Here is a 22,063-nt window from a genome sequence, read left to right as displayed (position 1 = left end):
TTTGTGTACCAAAACGTTAAGTTCTGTGCATATCTATATTTCTCTCGAAAGCAATTGCTTATTTTATTGTTTTATTTAATTATAAAAAACGTGGGTCATGTTTGTTTTGTTATACGCTACTGAACTGACACCTGCCAGGGCCGCAGAGATTTTTACAGAGTACAGTCCAGACTTAGAGTGTGGCGAGGAGATATTTGTCTGGGAGTGTAAAAGATGGATTGCTAAATTGACCACAACATCCCCAGCTGAGTATCCAGACCTGGAAACATCTTTGCGAGTAGCCACTGAGGCATCATATCCAAACATAAGACTTTGCATGATGATATTAATGTGCATGCCCGTTTCCACAGCTACGGCAGAGCGGTCCTTCTCCACGATGAGGAGAGTCAAGACGTACCTCCGCAACACGATGACCATCGAGAGGCTTTCAGGGCTTGGGCTTCTTAACATTTATCAAGAGCGAGATATCAACGCTGAGCACGTTGTGGATGTTTTTAAACGTAGAAAAGACCGTCGGCTGGCTTTAGTGTTCAAAGTGTAAACGTGTGTTGTTATGTAAAACTGTTTCAGAATGGGAAAAAATCCATAAGATAAACTGTGTATACAATTGTGTATTATTTGCTTGTGATGTTTTCCATGTTTAAATCAAACTATATGTGATATTTGTCCTCAATGCAACTTGTTCATCTGTATATCCTATATATTCAGAGGGGGACATCTCCACCAAGTATAAATATGTTTTGAATATTTATTGCTCGATCTTGCAGTTTTCCTTTTTTGCTTCAGTTATTATTAATTTAAAACTTGCATTTTAAGTTACCAGATATGCGTCAAAGGCCACCAAATCGCACGAGTAAACAAAAAAATCAGGGCGAGGACCCCCGGACCCACCGTTAAAAATGGGAGTACTTCAAATTGGGTTCCAGCTACGCCCCTGGATGGCCTCAAAAGTTTCAAAACATGCATGTTATCCATCGAAAATTGTTCAAAATCTCACCGCCTAGCAGACAACACATTTCAAATTCAAGCCGAAACGCAGATAAGAATTTGGATATGTGTCTAACTCAATGCCGAATAAAAACATCCAGAAAAAAATAATCAGCAGAAAATAGCATCTAGCAGTATCAAATTTTTAGGGTCAGTTAATGTCACTCATTACCTCTTCTAGATATAATTTTGACAGCTCCTGCATGAAAACTGTTGGCTGCTACCGTAGCAAAAGTCGCGAGACAATCGGAACTCCTGGGCTAATATCAAGATATGGCCGGAGATGGCCGAGTTGTTACCATTGGTCGCGAGAGTGCTCTCCCGTGGATAAGAAGGGTACCAGCCTTTGGTTTCCATTCCCATTTAATGTTGCTGTCGCAGGATACCAATAATTACTGGTTCCCTTCTTATTCCATGCGTTTAGTTGCGTTCGTCTAGATGCATTCGGCTGTATATGCTTATTGATAAATGCATTCAGCTATTGATGAATATAAATTTAACTTTCAATGGCCTCATTACAGTATATAAATACCATTAGTTATGTTAGAACTTCACTTATGTCATTTGTCGTTTAGACACTAAGCAATAACGTGAAGGCAACTTAAAGTTGTAAACATAGACAAAAACGTATGTCAATAACAAATAGGCACGAAGCAATTGCACGAAGGCACCTGCCATTTAGACGCATGCACTTGCAATTTAAAATGAGAAATGTCATAAAGCAGTATGCATTAACTGGCGGATAATCCCTTCCATAGAACTGTGTGATAGAAACTGTAACTGTGTTGACTTTCACTATTTACCCGAATCAAACGAATTTGCGAAATAAAGAATACAGATTAACGATGATTACATTACAAAGTTCATAACATAATGTAAATTTCTGAATATACATGTAGATTTATTTTCTTATTGAGTTTTTTTTCATAAATGCAACGATAAAATAGCATAGATTATCTTTGAAAGCTATTTTGCAGCGCGCTATCGCTTGACGCTCGATTCGCATGGAATTGAATAAAGGTTAAAATAACCGGTCATGTTCAATTGCCGTTCGCGACTATTCCTTCGCCATTTCTTCATATTATGAAGGAGGGCAAAAAAATAAAAATACCTGTGTTTCCGGTGACATGGCGAAAAAAAAATAGGGTCGGTCTGTCGGGATTTTTTTTTACAGTTTCCATATCATGCAATTTTCTGTTGAATCATAACAATTATGTTATATCTAAGCGTTTCATAATTTACAAAAAGTCACAGAAAAACTACCTTATTTTCCCGCCAATTTTGCCCATGAAATCTGGTGTTTTTTGTATACAATACTCGTTTATAAGTCGCGATCGGTTTTTAGAAAACAAATCCAGCACTTCAATTTCTACAGATCTGTGATAATGTTCTACCCAAACAGTCAATTATCAACTAATTTGTTAATTTGCATGAGGAAAATCGCCGATTTTCTTGTCAACTGTGAGCTCCTTAAACTAGGCCTTCAAGTGGAGGTAGGTTAAAAATAGAACAAGTAAACGCGGATATGGATTTATTTTACTTATCTTATTTTCGTACAATCAAAGATTCATTCATATTTATAGTGAATTCAAACATTTCGGTCATTGTTATAAGATTCCCAGACGACGATTATTGATTATATTTTTTCGATCGTATGGTATTTTCTTACCAGCCTAGGCGAAATCTTGGCAATCAAATGGGATCGTACGGTATCCGACTGACCGAATTAAATACAAACCATAGCCACACGCCTTTGATATTATCACCGCTCGTGCACTGACGTCACAAATAGTACCGTTTGATCTGCAGCCGACACATTCCAACAAATGTGTCGTTAACTTTCGAAGGTTTTTAATTGGATTTCAGTTGATGGGACTTATTTTTAATAAGGCGAAATAAATAACCATTGATAATTGCGGATAAATTAATGTAACGATTAGTGAAATGTGTATTGGAACCTGGCAAGTAGCCTGCATTAGATGGAGCAAAGCTTAATCGTAAGAAGCCTGCATGATAAACGCAATGCCTAATCGTAAAAAGAAAGTTTTATTTTGGACATGAATAAATAACACCGCGAGCTATAATCCTAAATATTTTCATTTTAAAGACTGCAAAATATGTCTCTTGTGATTAACCACGTGTTTGGACCGTAAACATGCGTTTGCCAATTTGAAGATATCGGACAGGGTTCGCCGCACTCCGCCATTTTGTATTCCTGTTGACATAGCGTCTCGGTAATACATAATACGGAATGAAAGTTTATTCTCCGGGTACATAGAAAGACAAAGAACGAAAATAATGACGATATATTTAAAAAAAAAATAAAAAAATACGATATAATTTTTTTTTTTTACTTTTATGTCTAAAAAAAGATTAGGGTCAGCGAGGAAAAAATAGGATCGGTCGGGTCACCGGAAACACAGGTATTTTTTTTTTGCCTAAACAGTATTCATGGCCTCTGTTTATTATTTTGTTGAACAGCTTATTAAGGGCTTATTTCAAGCGACAGATCCAAGAAAACTTTCAGAAACATGAAATTGTTGAATTGGGTTATCACGAGAATCAACCCGGAAAGTAACTATTGAGGGAAAGGAACTGACCAACCAATCTTTTTGACATTAATTGATATACATTTTATCTTATACAAAAGACAACATTACATGTACGATGTGTATTCACGGCACCGCGTAGTATTGTTTACCGTTGAGAAATCATGACGTCCACATAAGTTTATTAACAATACATTTATTCTGGTTAAAAATGACTTAACATAGATACTATAATCATGTGATATATCTTAGTATGATAAATAGTCCATCCAATGAATATCAAGATACACCATCAGTAGAGCGCATGATAAACAAGTCTGCCTCAACAAAACAACACTGTCATTGAACTGTATGTTCCTATAATGCCATTTAAAGTGACTCACACCTAAAATTTACCAACTGAAACAGGTTTATTAAATAAAAATAAAAACAATGAATCATGCTAATATTTATATATAGAAAATATTCATCTTATATTCTAGTGGTTAGAATTCCCATATATATGTTAAATACTTTATGATAAGAAAATAGATAATTGCTATTCCTAAATATAGTCTATAAAACGTAGACATAAGACATTTAATATACGTTATCAATCTCGCAAATAATTTCTTAAACGTGCTCTGATGTTTTCTGATACGAAAGTATACGAATATCAACAGAATGAAAATACAATGACAGCCGACATTGAGGCCACTATTATAGAAGAAGCCAGGCGCCGCGCTCCGCCGGTAACGTCCTCCCCATCGTCCGGTAGAAATGCGAGTATCCGCGTGTGGCCGCCCGTGCCGTTCCGGATCTTGGGCGCCCCGAGGATGATAGTAGTACCGGTTTTCGGTATGGCGTCAAGGTTTGCTACGTACTCGAGGAGAGGCATGTTGTTGGGCTGCAGGAGTTTGTGGCAGTAATAGACGGGTAAATTGGCGGGATCTGTGGACGGAGTGTCCACTCCGATAACGTGCACCTGTGGTGCATTGAAAATACATGTACATGCATCACTGTGGCAAAATAAATTTATCACAGACATGTTCAAAACAAAATTTCGTCGTACAAGTTTCTATATCTCAATGTACAGTTAATGTATCTGCTTGATAATACTTCTGAAAGTTCTAATATTTATATGTTTGGTAAAACTTTATTAACGGTTACCTGTCGCTCTGTTAGCAGCATATTGCAAGCTTTAATGTCAAACCCAGGGAAGTGGAAAGAAGTTGGGTCTTGAATGTTGTCTGAACCAAATACCCGACGGGCGTCGGGATACTTGAACTGCCAGCCAGAATTCATCATAACAATTGCACCCACGGGTATACGGCCGAACTCCTTCTCATAGTCTGAAATGGATGTGCGGTTTTATGTCTCTGGGGACGAATATCACGCATTGTTTCAGTGTTACCTATCAGCACCCGTTTTCAACACAATTTCATAAATAGGTAATTCATTTTTATGCTATCTAATATTTGTTCTTTATATATATATATATATATATATATATATATATATATATATATATATATATATATATATATATATATATATATATATATATATATATATATTATATATATATATATATATATATATATATATATATATATATATATATATATATATATATATATATATATATAATTACCGTACCGAGTATGTCCTGCACGGTGACCGCGTAGTCGGGGTTGGCGGCGGCCTTGTCCCTCACATCGATAACGACGCCGGGGCCGTACAGACGCTCCGGTGGGATCTGCGTCAGGTCCTGACCGCCATTCGTGAAGTGCAGCGGTGCGTCAATGTGCGTACCCTGGTGCTCGTAAATCTCCATCCGCCGAATGGTAATCCTGTACCATTCGGTTGATAAAACGATGATTATTCTGTATTTTACTTAACTCAAGATCAGGTCGGTATTCAATATTATACTTAATGTAATCTTATGGTCATACATCATTGACTTCATTCACTCTTTTGGTAAGTTAACAAGTAATCCGATTGACTACATCGTTCTTAGATCCAATTAAGATCAATATTGAATACTAGCTCAGAAAAATAAGGCCTGATTAAACCGCAGCCATTACACCAATAAAATACGGAAACATGTTATTAGAATCAGATTAGAACGAGGTAAAAATAAATGCAAGTTGTGGTAAATCACTTCATACCATGTGTCGGAATCGTTGGAAGAATAGTCCGAGAACAGGTTGGTCATCTTGTAGTAGGTGAAGTTTTCCACTCCGAAGTTGCCGAGAGGGTATTTTGGTACTCTTTCGTCGTACACGTGCGTCAGGTCCACCACCCGTCGACCCACGGCCGCACAGGATGTCACCAGCACAGTCAGGAGAAGCCAAACCGTCATTGTCCACGTAAACTATATTTTTGTAAGCTATAAGTTTTTTAAGGAAGGTTACCTGCCTTTCAAAAAAACTACGCCTTTACCTTAGAATTCCCTTTATTAATTAAAAGCCGAATTAGAACAACCGCAAAAAATTTGATATACATACAAGCATGAACTAGATTTTACGGAAGGTGAATGCACTCTTTCATCGCTGTCGCTGTCGATCAATTATAGAACGTTAAATCGCAACCAGTCACCTTTTAAACTATTTGCATAAGTACAATGTTTAAAGGCTGAAGTTCATGATTTTGGTGTATAACTAAGTAACGGCTCATTTCAAACGAAGGTTCCAAAAGTAATTTTGAAGAAATATGAAATTGTTGAATTTGGTTATCACGAGAAGCAAACTCCTTCGGCTTACTCAGTGTGTGTATACCACGTGATAAATTACGTCATATATGCTACGTCAGAAGGCATCATTTCGCTTAAAATGAAGAATTAAATCAAAGATAACTTTTCTTTCACTACACCATTTAAAATGAAACAAAGGGCAGTCTGTGAAGTTTCCAAGTTTCCAAGTTTATTTCGTATAACTCATGTCACAAAACATGACAAAAAGAGTATTGAAATATATATATATATATATCTATATATATATATATATATATATATATATATATATATATATATATACAACTATGTAAAGAACAAGAATAGTCTCAACATTTTAAGACATAATCTATATTTTCATGACCTAAATTGGCGGGGAAAAACAACAATCACGTGACAGTTATTGTTTGTGTCGGCTGCTCAATTTGCCAATGTTTATTGCTATTGTTATTTTAACAACTCCTGCATATTTTAATTAATTATTTCATACAAAGAATGACTGCTATCGTCAATTCCGCCATTGCCAACGGCGCTGCCATACCAGTTGGCTGGCTCACATGCTATCACTAAAAATTGGCGAATACGGCTACGGAACAACAAACCAGTCGAGATCTACTGCATTCTTACTCTTATCTGTTCGTTTTTCATTCGTTTCGCACCAAAATCAATACGGTCGGGAAAATAATTTTGAAAAAAAAAGTGAAATTCATTTTTTTTTTTTTTTTTTTTTGTACTTTTCGGAAAATTAGACCCGCCGGTTTGGTAAACCAATTTATATAAAAGTAGTGGCCTAATTGACCTACATACAAAATCATACTGAGTGAAATAATTCGCTTCATGAAGCAGATAAAAATCCGCAGCAATACTTAAACTACCTTCTCATTCAACGGAGGTTTGACCAGGGGCGGCTCCAGGAGTTGATGTTAGAGGGAGCGTAACTTAGGGGCATTATCTTTTGACTTGCGGCCCTCCCTCAAAACAAAATTAATTGGCTTCAAGAAGAAGAAGAAGAAAGTTTATTCAAGCAATATACAACACACTACATATTTGAAATAGGCCAATATGACGCTTGGTCAAATTAATATAATACAATGGCTTATATAAACATCTATATATGGCGGAGCATATTTATAAATAGGTTTATCTATATCACAATGTTAACATCTGTATCTGTATAATTCAATATTCTTTTTTAAGTACAACAGCTTTGAAATTTGTCTCTGCTGTATACCTATTATAGGTATTACTTCCGCTTGTAAATACATATTCAATTAAGAGCAAATGGTCCATGGTCGAAATTTAGAAAGAACTGTTCGTAAATAAAATCAATTAAATTATTAAACAAATGGACAAATCATAAGACAATAACTGTATCTTAATTCAGTATACCAATATGATAACAATATAATGTTTAAAACTTTAATAGTGAATAAAGATTTAATGAAACTGGTTAAATATCTTGGTTGACCAGCTTTAAAGCAATCGACGTCTCCCTTAATTGGGATCAGGGTATGTGTCTTTCTTATTTCAAAAGCATTAAAGATAAATACAGCTAATTTCCTCGTATTTGCGTTGTTGGATTTTAACAACTAAATAGTTTTAAACATACTTGGTCTTTCTCTATAGTATCGCTTGATATATTTACCTTGTATATCATTATACAATATGCATTCAAATAAGAAATGGTATTCGTCTTCTAACTTATTACATGTAGCGCATAACCGTTCTTCTCTTGGTACGTTTCTCCATCGACCAGTCTCAATACCAAATCGGTGTGAAGACGAACGTAACTTTGTAAGTGCTATTCCATACTTCTGAATGTTGACTTGGTTAAGATATGATTGCATTTCAAAATTTGCAAATACTTTATAAAAAGTTGCTCTAGTTGAGTTTTCTAATCTGCTAAACGAATTTTGAAACAAAGCAGATTTCAAAACGAAAATTAAAGTATTATATAAAGCACCAACAATAACAACATATTACACCACAGTTGAACGATTTGCTTCTGTTCACCATGCACGTATGCGAAACAAATGTAGCAATCTTAACGCTGACCTCCATTATTATCACTTAAAGCAAACTCCTTCATGTGCATGTGGAGCTGATATTGACAAAGCCGAACACTTCCTGTTCCAGTGCAAAAAATATTTAATAGAACGTATAGTAATGTTTAGGGTAACACGTGCCTTTCATCCAGTTAATGTCGACAAACTATTGTTTGGCCTCGACAACCTAACCGATGAGTTCATTTTTATACAAGTTCAAAAATACATTCAGAATACTAAACGATTTTCGTTATAGCTGTCATTCCAGTAAATAAAAAGGCGGTAATGGCGACAAACTTTTTATTTCTTTTTTCCCTTTTCTCTTGCATTCATATATTAACATCGCATCATAGTTGAACTAAGCTGATTTTAATATAATTTGTTTACAATTTTCTAAACGTAGCAGTTTGTATCATAGTGACAGTTAATAAACTGTTATGCCATTTCTTTTTGTTGATATAAGTCTGACAAAACGGGGAGGGCCGATTTCTAACGTTGTAATAACTTGTGGCCTAACACTTTTGTATATTTATACATATGTGCTGAAATATGTGTTTATATGCATGAACATATGATTAAACCAAACCAATAAAAGTATCCTAAACTAGACACTTAAATATGCTAAGGAATATATTTTTGTTACCAACACCTTGTGCTATCCAAACGTCTTGAAAACCGAAAGTGCATAACAGGTTTTTCACCATAACCGCCCAGTTACTTTTCCAGGGTTATTTTCATTTTTAATAAACATTGTTTAATATATTATACTTATGTATTTTCGTTTACTACAGTGTAATATCTTAAACCAATATTTCAATATAACTGTTAATCTTATCGAATAAAAATCAATCCTGCCTAGGTCTCCATAGATAAAATCGTTTTGTGTAGAAGTTTTAACACCAAGTAAATTCTTTAAAAAAATAGTATGTATTCTTTCTACGTTGTTTGCACGGGAAAACCCCAAACTACACATCCATAGAATAAAATAGGCTTAACTAGTTTATCAAATCAATCTAAAACATGTTCAGGCGATATGTTAACAAAGCTTTGAGGTATTTCTTCATTTTTAAAAAATGCCTTATTTGCTTTTCCTGACAATGTTTTCAGACATTCAATAAAGGAGCCTCCAGACGTAAACACAATTCCCAAATTACAATATTTTGGTACAATTTCAATTTCTGAATCACCATCATGAAAATGAATATGTTGTTCTAATCTACCGCCTTTTCTGAAAACAACAATTTTAGACTTATCTTTATTAACAGAAAGCTTCCATCTTATACAGTATTTTTTTAAATGTTAAGATTAGTTTGCATTTCAACACTGGTCTTTGCAAAAATTACAATGTCATTTGCATACATCAATAAAAAGAGTTTAACCATTTTAAGATCAATACCTTTGGCTCCATTCAGAAACAACTCGTCTTCTAAATCATTAAGATACATAGCAAATATAAAAGGGCTTAAACACTCCCCTTGCGGGGCACCGAGAAAACTTTCAAACATTTCACCAGTTTCACTATGAAGTTTAACTTGTGTTTTAACACTGATATATATGCCTCTAATAACACTAAACAATTTTCCTCTTAGGCCTAATTTATATAATTCAAACCATATATTTGGCCTAAACAAATAGTCAAAGGCTTTAGAATAATCCACAAATAAACAAAACAGATGTTAATTCATATTTTAAACCTGATTTATCAAACTATGTAAGACAAATATATTGTCAGTTGTTCCCATTTTGGAGCGAAAACCGGCTTGAGCTTCAACATATATGTAATTTGTTTCGGCCCACATTGCCAAACGTTCATTTATATATCGTGTAAACAATTTCCCTAATACACTCAACAATGTAATTCCTCTAAAAAATTAACATCCGATAGACTACCCTTTTTTGAATTGGAACTAAATACCCATCGCTCCATAAATCAGGAAAATGGCCTAATTTTAAAAGGTTTGTTGAACAATAATGATAAAACCGGTGAAAATGTGTCTTTTCCATAGTACAAAAACTCATTTATTACTTTATCTGGGCCTGCACTAAGATTTAAATCTTTGATATTTCAGCTGACATCTTCGACAGTGAAAGATATATCTAATTCATTAAACATAATCTTCATTTTGCTATCTAAAATTGCTTCATTAAAATATATGACATCTTCATCTGCCTGGAAAAACCTGTCGTCTGGGTTGTTAATCGCTTTAATATAATCCGTGAAAGATTTCAAGTGTTGACAGGGGTTTTGGGGGTACTCCCCCAGAATTATTTTACAATTTTTATTTCCGAAATGGTGCATTTTGGGGATATGTCTTTACTAATGTTCTCCTATATTAAAATAATGCGTACGAGAATGTTAAGCTATAAATATAAGAAACACTATATTTTGATATCAATTATTACACCAGAAACTCATGCCAAATTTGTGGAAATCACTTGAGCTGTTTTCTAAACAAACCCATCTCTATTAATAAATCTGTGAACTACTTTAACTAAAGCTATTGAATTAGAAACTCACATTAGTATTATTCTTTACCTTCATTTCTATGTCTTATTCTGTTTGTTTATTCTGTATTTGTATACATACATTTTGTGTTCTAAGAATGTGTGTGGATGAGAAACAATATGTTTCAGTCCAAATAAAATCATCTTTCTGTTCTGTATGTTAAAAGGAGAATATACCCTGCTCTATTGTTCACATTTATATTGTAAACAATATTATTGTGACCTCGATGGGACTGAATATATCAATGGAAGTAGCCTGAGGAAGTTAAGTGAACTTCAAAATGCTGAATAGCAAAATATTTACTTTTGTGTAAGTTTTTGAGATGCTTAACTTTTTTAAACAAATTTATGTTTTGAAATGTTGTTTTTTTCCATTTTTAAAAAAAAACTCTAGCAATATTTTAATTTCATTTTAAGCATAACACTGTTTATCAGTGAAACCAAAATGACACATGTTAAATTCAAGGAAAAGGATAATTTTAATTGAATATTACCCCATATAGCCTCAGAAGTATCTTTAGATTGAGTCGTTGTCATAGTGTGGATTTGCTTGGACTAAACCGCTACCTTACATATGCCAGACAAATGTCGTTTATCGCCTAATTTTCTAAGATGGTCAACATCTGTCGTATAATTGTTCTCCGTTTGAGCAATCTCAACGTGCGTCCGACCAAGAGATCGATACGACACACAACGTTTGGCGGCTAACTCCTTGCACTTTCTTAATGTCACTGTGTGTTAAAGGTCCTATGGGCTGCTTTATTATCGCACTTTTTAAATAGGACTGTGTTTGGTGTTTGTGAATTAGAGCTGCTAAGCTGCTAACTTCTTGCTATTTCGATATGGCACAATGTATAAGGGCAGCTAAGTTGTTATATTCTCACACTTTCGATATGGCACTCTGTATTGGGTCGGGGGCGGCTAAGCTGTTAACTTCTCTCACTTTCTATATGGCACTGCGTATTGGGGCTGGGGCGGCTACAGGCTGTTAACTTCTCGCACTTTCTATAAGGCACTGTGTATTGGGGCGGCTAAGCTGTTATCTTCTCGCACTTTCGATATGGCACTCTGTATTGGGTCGGGGGCGGCTAAGCTGTTAACTTCTCTCACTTTCTATATGGCACTGCGTATTGGGGCGGGGGCGGCTACAGGCTGTTAACTTCTCGCACTTTCTATAAGGCACTGTGTATTGGGGCGGCTAAGCTGTTATCTTCTCGCACTTTCGATATGGCACTGTGAATTGGGGCGGGGCGGCTAAGCTGTTAACTTCCGCACTTTCGATATGGCACTGTGTATTAGGGCGGCTAAGTTGCTAACTTCTCGCACTTCCGATATAGCACTGCGTATTTGGGCGGCTAAGCTGCTAGCTTCTCGCAATTTAATATGACACTATGTATTGGGTCGGGGTGGTTAAGCTGTTAACTTATCGCAATTGAATATGGCACTGTATATTGGGGCGGCTAAGCTGTTAAACTCTCGCAATTGAATATGACACTGTAAATTGGGGAAGGGCGGCTAATCTGCTAACTTCTCGCACTTTCTATATGACATTGTGTATTGGGGCGACTGGGCTGCTAAATTCCCGCACTTTCGATATTGCACTGTGTATTGCCATAATTGGGGTGGGGGCGACTAAGCTGTTAACTTCTCACACTTTCTATATGGCACTATGTATTAGGGCGGCTAGGCTGCTAAATTCTCGCACTTTCGATATTGCACTGTGTATTGGGGCGGCTAAGCTGTTTACTTCTCACACTTTCTGTATGGCACTGTGTATCGGGGCGGCTAAGCTGTATAATAATCTACTAGAACCATGGCTTTGTAAGGTTCACACAATGGATTTGTAAGGTTGATGCATTTATTCATGTTAACACTTTGGGTGGATGGGGGTATGGATACAAATAAATAAGTAATGAATCAAGAGCTAAGGACCTTGTTACATAAGTATTTGTCACTGGAAACTTTGTTACTAAGTTTCATGAGAATATCTTTAATTGGTAATAGCAATGGCCAAGGTTCACAATTTTTTACTATGCTGCAAACAAATCAACTTAGGACAATACTTTTTACTTAAACACATAGAATCTATAAGAACTCTTTTTATATGACATTTGCTCTCACACTGATACTGCTATCATTTTTCAAATCCATGCGCGTAGTCAGGGCCAATTTTGGATTTCGCAGTTCGATGACGGACATCATATTGACCCCTTTACCCCCTACCCCTCTTCGTTTTTTTGTATTTCGTATTCGGAGTTTTTGGTATGACAAAAAAAATCGACCTGTCAAAATTTCAGTGCGCAACTGCGTATTTGTGTAGTCAGCTACGCGCCTGTTTAACCATGCATTATTTAAAAAAAAACATATCAAGAAATCTATTGGAAGTGTTCAAACATGTGGTATGTAAACATCATTTGAAACACATCATTATAGTTTCTTATGCCTTTAAATAATCATGTCATGCATGAGGGAGATAATTTGAAGTTTTTCAGCAGGTAATATGAGTTTATTATACTTCAAGTGATGATGGATATATTTATGTCACATCACAAAAAAGTTTTCCTTGAAGGCTTTTAAAAAGAAATAGAATCACGTTAACCTTCAGAATAAATTAAAACTATATCCATATCGTGGGGTGAATGCGAAAAGGTTCTAAGTGACATTAAATAAAGAAGCAGATAGAACCTTTTCGCTTTCACCCATCGATATGTTAATTCCCTAAAAGTCTTGCGCCGTAAAACCTGTAATGTGACACGTACTATAGACATCCATTACAAACAATTCCTTTACACTTAATACGAATGCTTTTAAACGAGGATTTGCAATGCACACACAGTGGCTTGATGACAAAGGCTCATTAAAGTCACAATAAAAAAATTCAACCAGCCAAAATTATATTTTATACATACTTGAACATGTATATCATCAATATAATACATTGCCATAAACATAAAATGAGATTTAAAAACAAAACAAAAAACCCTATACTGTAATATGAAACAAGTGAAGAATGTTCGCTCGGCGAAAACGTAAACAAAGACCAATTCTCGTCGAAAATGATAACTTCCAACTAAGCTACAAACAAAATACCTGGCTCATATATGCAGCGACCAGTTATGTGCAGGTTAACACCGGTATCCTTGTCGAGAGAAACAGTATACGACGAAAATGCTTCAAAATGCGAATTATCACAAGCGCTAGGAAGAGATTCAATCGGAACTCCTCGGCTAGTATCAAGATATGGCCTCGGATATAATACGGGTCGTCAGAAAATAGTCCATCATGGCCGACCAAGAAGATGTTCAAACAACCAAGAGATATGTTAGTCCAAAGACAGAATGAGGAGCGAACCATTACCACTTATTTGTGTGTAAGTGTTATTTTTATACTTATTGTATTTTAATAAAATATAAAAATAGTTTTAAAAGAGCCCTAATGAGAAACTAATTGGAAATGTCATTAATTCTTAGTGGGTGGAGTAAAGTCTTCTTTCATTTGACAGATTCTAATTCAGTAAATTACAATTTTGAAGCTCCAGTGATCAGTGGCAAAAATTAAGAAAACAAATACTCTATTTGTTTGTTTATTAAATAACAAATAAGTCTGAATCTGACTTTACTTATATCGATAATAGGTTAGACTTTCTTTCTCAGTGTATTTATCTCATACATTTCATATCATTAACTTTAATTTTTTATAATTAAAATTTACATTCTTTTAACCAAGGATGTATGGTTTATATTTCCGTGAGTGTTGGTAGCAAACAACTTAATGTAATGGCACAATTGAATACCTCGGCCCTGTTCACTAATATAGTTCTCTAAATGAATTAATAAGATCTTCATTCTATTGGTTTAACAAAATGAGTTTGAACGCAAAAACCAGCACACATTTCTTTCAAGACTAAATTCTTTGATATCCAACAGTGGTGGTGATGCAGAAACATTGAAAAATGCTGACATTTTTACTACACCATGCCAATGAAATGCAGACATTTAAATTTTAATCTTATTGTCATTTTCAGAGAAGAGTATGGTACCAGGGGTGCAGCTGACTCTGATTCCCGGCTTGTTCTAATGAAAAAAGGCAGATGAGGTAATGGTTGTGCTATTTTCGAAATTCGGACAATAATTTAACAGTCAAGTATCCTATTGGTTTAAGCCCAGAAGTACCTGCATGTTTGTACAATTAACCAACAAGGATTGACAGTATTAAAATATCAACATAGTAGATGAATTTAAACATGATAACAATTTCATTTCATATCTTTTAATTAACCAGCAGTCCAGAGCTAAAAGCTGCTCTCTCACAGATTGACAGTTCTTCTTGGTCATTCTTCAAAAGCCCAAAGGAGTAATTAAATTAAATTTACACATATAATTAATTATATGGCTTAAATCAATAGCAAAAAAATATTTTCCAAACAATTGAAATCTGTTCTATTATGTGTGACCTTATATGACTAGTTGGAGGAATTTTTACCAAATTTTCAAACTTGTATATGAAAGACTGTGATCTGATATTATGTCAGCAGTCTAATATCACTGGTTTCCATACATTTGCTCAATAATTGCCAATTGGCTCGTTTAAAGACAAAAATAAAAAAGGTGTCAGAACAGTAAAACTGTGAGGATGCAGCTTTAAATTGGTGTTGCACTTAATGTTTTGTGAATACTTTTCTGTTGTTGTACCGGCTTTTAAAATAATTGATCTGAAAATATAATTCCTATTATTGTTGTATTTTCTGTTTTCTATTTCAGGCACTGGAATCCAAATGTAATCAAAAATGCCATTGTATGAGGATTGACCTGCAATGCATGGCAATCATCTTAACACAACTGCAACGCCTTCCTTGGAAAAATGAGTGCAAGATGGAAACAAAGCGTTCAATGGAACATCTTGTCATCTCAAATATTTGATGACTTACATATTGATGTGAAGTTAAAGATAAAAGTCATCTGTTGGTCCGTGATTATTAAATAAATCCGAACATATATTTTAAAAGGGTAAAATGATAAAGGATTTATATACGCTTTAAGTGGTTTTCCTATATTATGGAGGGAAGATAACTTCAAAAACAGAAACAGATGGCATCGGCAGACCAAATAAAGGAGAACTATTTTGTTCAGTTTAATTTTTAAGACTGCAGAAAATCTGTTAATAGAGCACATCCTTGCAAATGCCATATTGTAAACTGGGCTCTTTAAAATGTGAAAAGGTGAAAGTGGTCTAGAGGATAAGCCCCAAATTCAAGGTTGTGAGTTCAAGACCTCCAAGATACTTTCTCTTGACCTCAGGAAAAGGATGTCCATACTTGTTTCTTCTTAGGCAACAGACTTAAGAGTGATTTTGTAAGCTTCCAGCTTGCATAGCAATCTGATAAGGCATAAAATAAGTACTAGCTGACTTGCAAACAGTTTTTCCATTTGTGTTGATTTATTTTTCAGTCTGTTGGAATGTTTATTAGAAGTGATGCGCATTGCTTACTGCAACCAATATTAATTTTCTTTATTAAGTTGAATTTAACAAACACATAACATGGCTTGTGATTTTAGGGATGGCTGATACATGTTTATTTCGTTGATTGTATGAGTTTATTTTCTCAAATGATGTAATAAAAGTTATTCTGAATGACTGTCCTTTTTTGTTTGTCCTTTTTTGTTTGAAGAAAATGTGTTGAGGTTTTGGCATAGCATAGTGTCATCATCATCATCACCATTGTTGTGTACAAATAAAACATTCAAAACAATGTATTAAAAACCAAACTGTCAAGCCAAGTACTCAAAGAGGCACAAGGATATTGCTAAAGAGACCGGTAATACAATTAGACAAATAAAATGTAAAGAAAGATCTATAATTCTGACACATGGTAATGCTTTAAATAGTCCTCTCATTGTGTGTTTATGGTTAAAGAGGAGACAAACAGTATATTTTGTAATGAAGACTTAAATTTGTATGGCAACTTAAAGCCATATATGGGGATTAAGCGCCAGAAATATTGTGAAGTCTCCCAAAAGACTCAAAGCACATAAAAGGTCTTGCCACAGAAATGAAAGTAAAAATGGGAGCAAAAACTAATTTATCATTAGTTTTACATTGGATTGCATACACATGGCTCTGTTATTACTTGACTAATATTAAAAATAAAATTAAGAGACATGTTGATCCAAACTGTAATTATTCTTGTTTGCATTTTATGGAGTTGGACATAAAAGAGTCATTTGGTGAAGAGTGATCTAAAGGCTAATTATTCAAAATAGGTTAAGTATTATTGAAAAAAGTCTGGTATACATTGCTGAAAAGCTTAGTAACCTGGCTAAATATTTGTTTAAGGCTTTTATTTACAAAACAATGAATCAGTTGAGTATCTTATCAGTTACTCTTTTGGTGTTGTTGTTTTTAATAAAAAATGACAATTTACTCAAAGATATTGAGACTAATAATTATAGATTTAGACAAGTATAATGTGTAAGGAAACTTCTAATGAGTGGGTTTTATCCACAGCCTAGGAGGTAAAGTGAAGCATGATCTGCCTTGAACAAATACAATTTTAAGACAAGATCTGTCAACTTAGTGCACCAGTCAATTGTAACCCCCCCCTCCCACCCCAGGTCAGGGGGAATACTGGGGTTAACCAGGGGAAATGGGCCGTGTTTTTACCTATCAGGTGGCCCTGCAGTGGTGGTTGAATGCGTTGGTTTTATCTTCGCTTAAGATATAGAGGGGAATGGACCTTACCTAGAGTCCCTTGGGTGTGGGGGCATTTGGCAGAGATTTTGCCATTGGATCGTCCGCGCAGGGTGGGGATTTTAGCCGGGGTTGGCTGTACTGAAAGTCAAAGTCCCCACTATTCCCCAGATGGGGAGGCCGTGGTTACAATTGTCTGGTGCATATCCACATGAACGTTGTATTGGTACTCTAACAATTGAGCTTACTGCGTAGATAGTCACCGCCCCACCTCAACCCCACAAAACTGTTTACACAAAAAAAACTGCAGCCCAAACCCAATAATGCTGAAGTAAAAGCATGCATAGATTTCAGCTGGTAAAGCTGACTGGGTGCCAAGCTCACACCCATCCTACCACAATCCACAAAAGTCTGCACAATGCAATCAATGATTTTACAGAATAGTAATGTTGTTTTAATGGCAAGACATGGTGTGAAAAAATAACACGGCAAAGTATGAATTAAAACTTGCATTTCATAGGGTATTAACTGTTGAGAAAATGTTGACATTTAGTCCATGCATGCATTTAATCCGATGTAATGATTCATGCATGCCATGAACCGTATGATCATTTCAATGACTGTCAAGTACATTTTCTGCGGTTTTTCTGTGTGCTCACGATTTTTCTAGAGGAAATAGAGTGCTTCAACTATAAGGAAACATCTAAATATCCATAAAACGAACATTCTTTGAGGTTACAATAAATATTTTCTCTTAAACAAGCACATTTAATTTAACAAAATCATTACAATGGGCCTTCTTTACGCGGATTGAAAACAGTGTTAATCGCCGGCAGCCGCATCGCACTTTCGTATATCCTTACTACTATTTACGAGGTCTATCTCGAAGCTTGCCCGGAGATGGCCGAGTTGTTACGATTGGGAAGAGATTGTGCTGTCAAAATGACGTAGTACCCGGCTCGCCTTCATCGATTAGCCAAAGCGACCGAAGGACGGGAACCACGGGAACACTCAACACTTTTACATAGACTATCGTTACCTTACCTCAAAAGGCACTCCTGTCAAATATTCAACCCCTCGTATAGTTTGCATTTTCTCAATTTAGTACGCTGTTTGTATCATGATTATTACTTTATAGTAAAAACAACAACAAAATAGCATACAACAAGCGTTTTTCACAACGTCCTTCAATTCCTCAGAGACACCGAGCCCCGGGCTCTCCTCGCTTTCATTCTCAACTGGCACGCTCGTTTCTCACTGTGTTGTCTGCTGTAGAGTGTCGTCTGTTGCGTGTGTGTTTTTCCACCGTGTTTTTCCGCCGTCCGTGCATCTTTATACGTATATTTCGTCTGAACTCCGTTTATTCTACACATTTGCCAGTTCATGGAAACATAGTTTATACATATTACATATATGTAAGTTATATTTCGTCATATTTCTGCAAACAAACTGAACATTTCGTCTGTTGTGGGTGTGTTTTTTCGCCGTCCGTGCATGTTTACAAGACTTGTTTTTTGATACAAAAATGTTCAGTAACGAACAAAATGAATGTCTCCAAATGGCAGACAGTGGCCACAACTTCGTTATAACAGGCCAAGCCGGAACAGGCAAAACATACATATTGAACCATTTGTACCAACATTTTGTTTCTCAAAATAAAAATATAAGTGTAACTGCTACAACTGGTATAGCTGCAACTCGGTATTCAAATGGACAGACAATACATCGCTGGTGTGGAATTGGAGATGGGAGCATGACAGCAGAAGATCTTTGTAAATGTATTCCCGTAGAAGAAAAATATCAGAATACTCGAGACCGCATTTTCAATTGTGATATTCTGATAATTGATGAATGCTCTATGCTTAGCCAGAAGCTCTTTGATGCCATTGAATCAATATGCCGGTCTGTTCGGAAATCTAATACATTTTTTGGTGGTATTCAAATTATTATTGGTGGTGATTTTTACCAACTTCCACCCGTACCAGAAATGTTGTATGGTGAAACTGGAAAATTTTGTTTTGATTCTCGAAATTTCTTTAATGCAATCCCACATCATGTCAACTTGTCAAACGTCTTTAGACAAACTGATTCCGAATTTATCAATTGTGTGAATGAAGTAGAGAAGGGTAATTTAACAAATGAATCCATCTCTTATCTAAATGCTTTGTCAAAGCCAATAATTGAAGATGGAAATACGGTTCATCTTTTTGCCACTAACTATAAAACAAAATTATTCAACCATGACAAACTCATGACAATCGATGGTGATTTAATGCTTTATAAAGCAAACGACGAAGGTGACAAATACTATTTGAATAAATTTACAGCGCCAGCTACTTTGGGATTAAAAAAGAATTGTAAAGTTATGCCTGTCGTTAACCTAAGTTATACATTGGTGAACGGTCTTACTGGTACTGTTAATAAAATAAACGAAAACAATGTTACCGTGTATTTTGAAAGCATCGATAAATTGGTCAAAATTGAAAGACATACATTTACTAAAGTCGATCCAGTTACTCGCAAATCTTTAGCTAAGCGATTACAGATTCCACTTATCTTGGCTTTCGGAATCACTATTCATAAATCACAAGGTATGACTTTAAATTCAGTTATTGTGGATTGTGAGGATGCGAGGACCCCGGGTCAAATAGGTGTTGCATTGGGTAGGACTACTTCACCAAATACTATTCAACTAAAAAACTTTAGGCCAGCTTTAGTAACGCAACATCCAAGATCTGTTCATAATTTTTATTCAATCGAATCTTTACAATGTGAAGTAGATAAAAGTTGCTGCCGGGGGGAATTTATTTCAAATGTTCTTGAAACTGATCTGTTTTCGCCATTTGACATTGATGAGGTTGTGGACATTGATCCAGACTTCAACGAATACATTGATGAAGAAAATCTTATCAATTCAGCACCAGAGCAACTTGTAGAACATGCAAATGTATATGGTCCTAGCCCAGTACCAGATTACATAAGCGCTCAAAGTATCATTGACTCTGTTTTCGCCGAGTATCAATATACACCGATAGAACAGGAAATAAGCAATATAAAGGAAAAAATTGGTTTAGACGATACTAAGTTTTTTTACTGGATGTCAGATCAATTTCTTCATGTAAAATCTATATCCGATGAACAATTTCCAGATACCGAAAAGGCTCAACAAAAGCATATTACATCTTTTTGTACTAAATTGAACTCTTATTTGAAAAGCGATTTATACATACAGGGTTGCAAGGATTTGTTGGTTCATTATGATACTTCTCAGTCGAAATATGGTCAAATGTTTTGCACATCTGTTATGTTTCAAATACAGTCTCTTGAAATTAAACATAAAGCAACTCTCGTTCAAAGTCCAGATATCCAAGAAAGAGCGATTCCGTCCGGAAAGTCCGAAGATGGTCGGGGTAACCTTAGATACGTTGGCGGCTATTGTGTAGCAAAGTTAAGATATAAATATCAACAACAGGTACAGTCTTCATTATATGACCCAAAGAAAGCTGTACGACTAAATTCATCTAGACAAAAAGTATCTTATCTTAATTACTTATCGGATTCATTTGCTAACCTTTCATCGTCTTCAAAGCATGCCGATACACTAAACGCAACAGCTAGAAAACAGAATAAACGACAAAGCTTAACCAATTTAAGTGACAACTCTTTTGAGTTTTTCGAACAATTAAATAAAAAAATTCGAGATCTTGAGACGTTTGAGAATTTGCACACACATGGTGAATTTGTTATAGAAAATGTCAAATCTAAAATGAACTATGACGTTCAACTGAAAACACAGTGGGTGAATTTATTTACTGACATGGATAACCACCAAGATGTCATGGTCGAGTTTACACTACTTGAGGAACTTTTCACTGAAATTTGTTTTAAATTTATTGCCGTGTCCGCATCTTACTATAGAAAAGACTATCTAACACATATTAAGATAGATAAAACCAAAGCACACAGAAAGAAAATAATGGAAAAGAAGCAGAAGCTGGAGAATAAAAAAATTAGTATAAGTGAAATTTGCTCAGACAAGTCTAACGGAAAAGTATCTTCCCATCTTAAACTCAAAGCCGCTATATTAACTGACAACAAATACTTTAATGTCCAATTTTATAAGAAGAAAGACCTTCAATTACTGTGTGAAGCCTATGAAATTCCCGTATTAACTAAACATACAAAAGAAAACATGAATGACAGTCTAGTAACAGCAATTATAGAATGTGACAATATGTTAACTCCCCAAGTATTTAATGATCAATCTCAACCTGAAGATACTTCTGAACCTATACCACAATCATCTTTGACATCTTCAAGTACATCGGATAAAGGAAAAGGCAAACGGACAAAAAGTAAACAAAGCAAATCAACAAAAAAACAAAAACTGGCAAGCATTGATGAAGATTCTTCAGATTGTTGTACTATTTGTAAAAAATGTCATGATAATACACCCGACTGGATATGCTGTGACAATTGCAATAAGTGGGTTCATGGAAGCTGCGTGGGAATTATAACATCCGAAGACTGGGAATATTTTGAAGGCGATGAACAGTTCTTGTGCCCATTTTGTAGAT

General features: G+C 35.2%; 1 protein-coding gene and 1 long non-coding RNA gene across 2 annotated transcripts; one reads left to right on the top strand and one right to left on the bottom strand.

The window, feature by feature from the left end:
• Positions 1–3,712: 3,712 nt before the first annotated feature.
• On the bottom strand, positions 3,713–18,437 carry LOC128212949 (isatin hydrolase-like). The gene is made up of 6 exons (XM_052918362.1): positions 18,418–18,437; positions 13,890–14,009; positions 5,687–5,892; positions 5,175–5,368; positions 4,686–4,867; positions 3,713–4,500 (listed from the first exon to the last, which is right to left on the bottom strand). Exons 2-6 carry the CDS (start codon positions 13,896–13,898, stop codon positions 4,192–4,194), a joined length of 900 nt encoding a protein of 299 aa, XP_052774322.1. The 5' UTR covers positions 13,899–14,009; positions 18,418–18,437; the 3' UTR covers positions 3,713–4,191.
• LOC128212958 (uncharacterized) lies at positions 14,070–16,348 on the top strand. Its single transcript, XR_008257650.1, has 3 exons — positions 14,070–14,169; positions 14,824–14,894; positions 15,560–16,348. It is a non-coding gene; the product is annotated as an uncharacterized LOC128212958 (long non-coding RNA).
• Positions 18,438–22,063: the final 3,626 nt, after the last annotated feature.

Source organism: Mya arenaria, chromosome 2 (assembly GCF_026914265.1).
Source record: "Mya arenaria isolate MELC-2E11 chromosome 2, ASM2691426v1".
In the NCBI taxonomy this organism is placed as follows: domain Eukaryota; kingdom Metazoa; phylum Mollusca; class Bivalvia; order Myida; family Myidae; genus Mya; species Mya arenaria.
The sequence above is the reverse complement of the archived record's forward strand: the minus strand, read 5'-3'. Positions and strand labels throughout refer to the sequence as shown.

Bases quoted from the DNA above. Each gene is read 5' to 3' on its own strand.
- LOC128212949 (XM_052918362.1), bottom strand. The intron at 5,369-5,686 runs GTATGAAGTGAT...CGAATGGTACAG, and splicing joins TCCAACGATTCCGACACATG to GATTACCATTCGGCGGATGG. The intron at 4,501-4,685 runs GTAACCGTTAAT...AATGCACCACAG, and splicing joins TGCTGCTAACAGAGCGACAG to GTGCACGTTATCGGAGTGGA.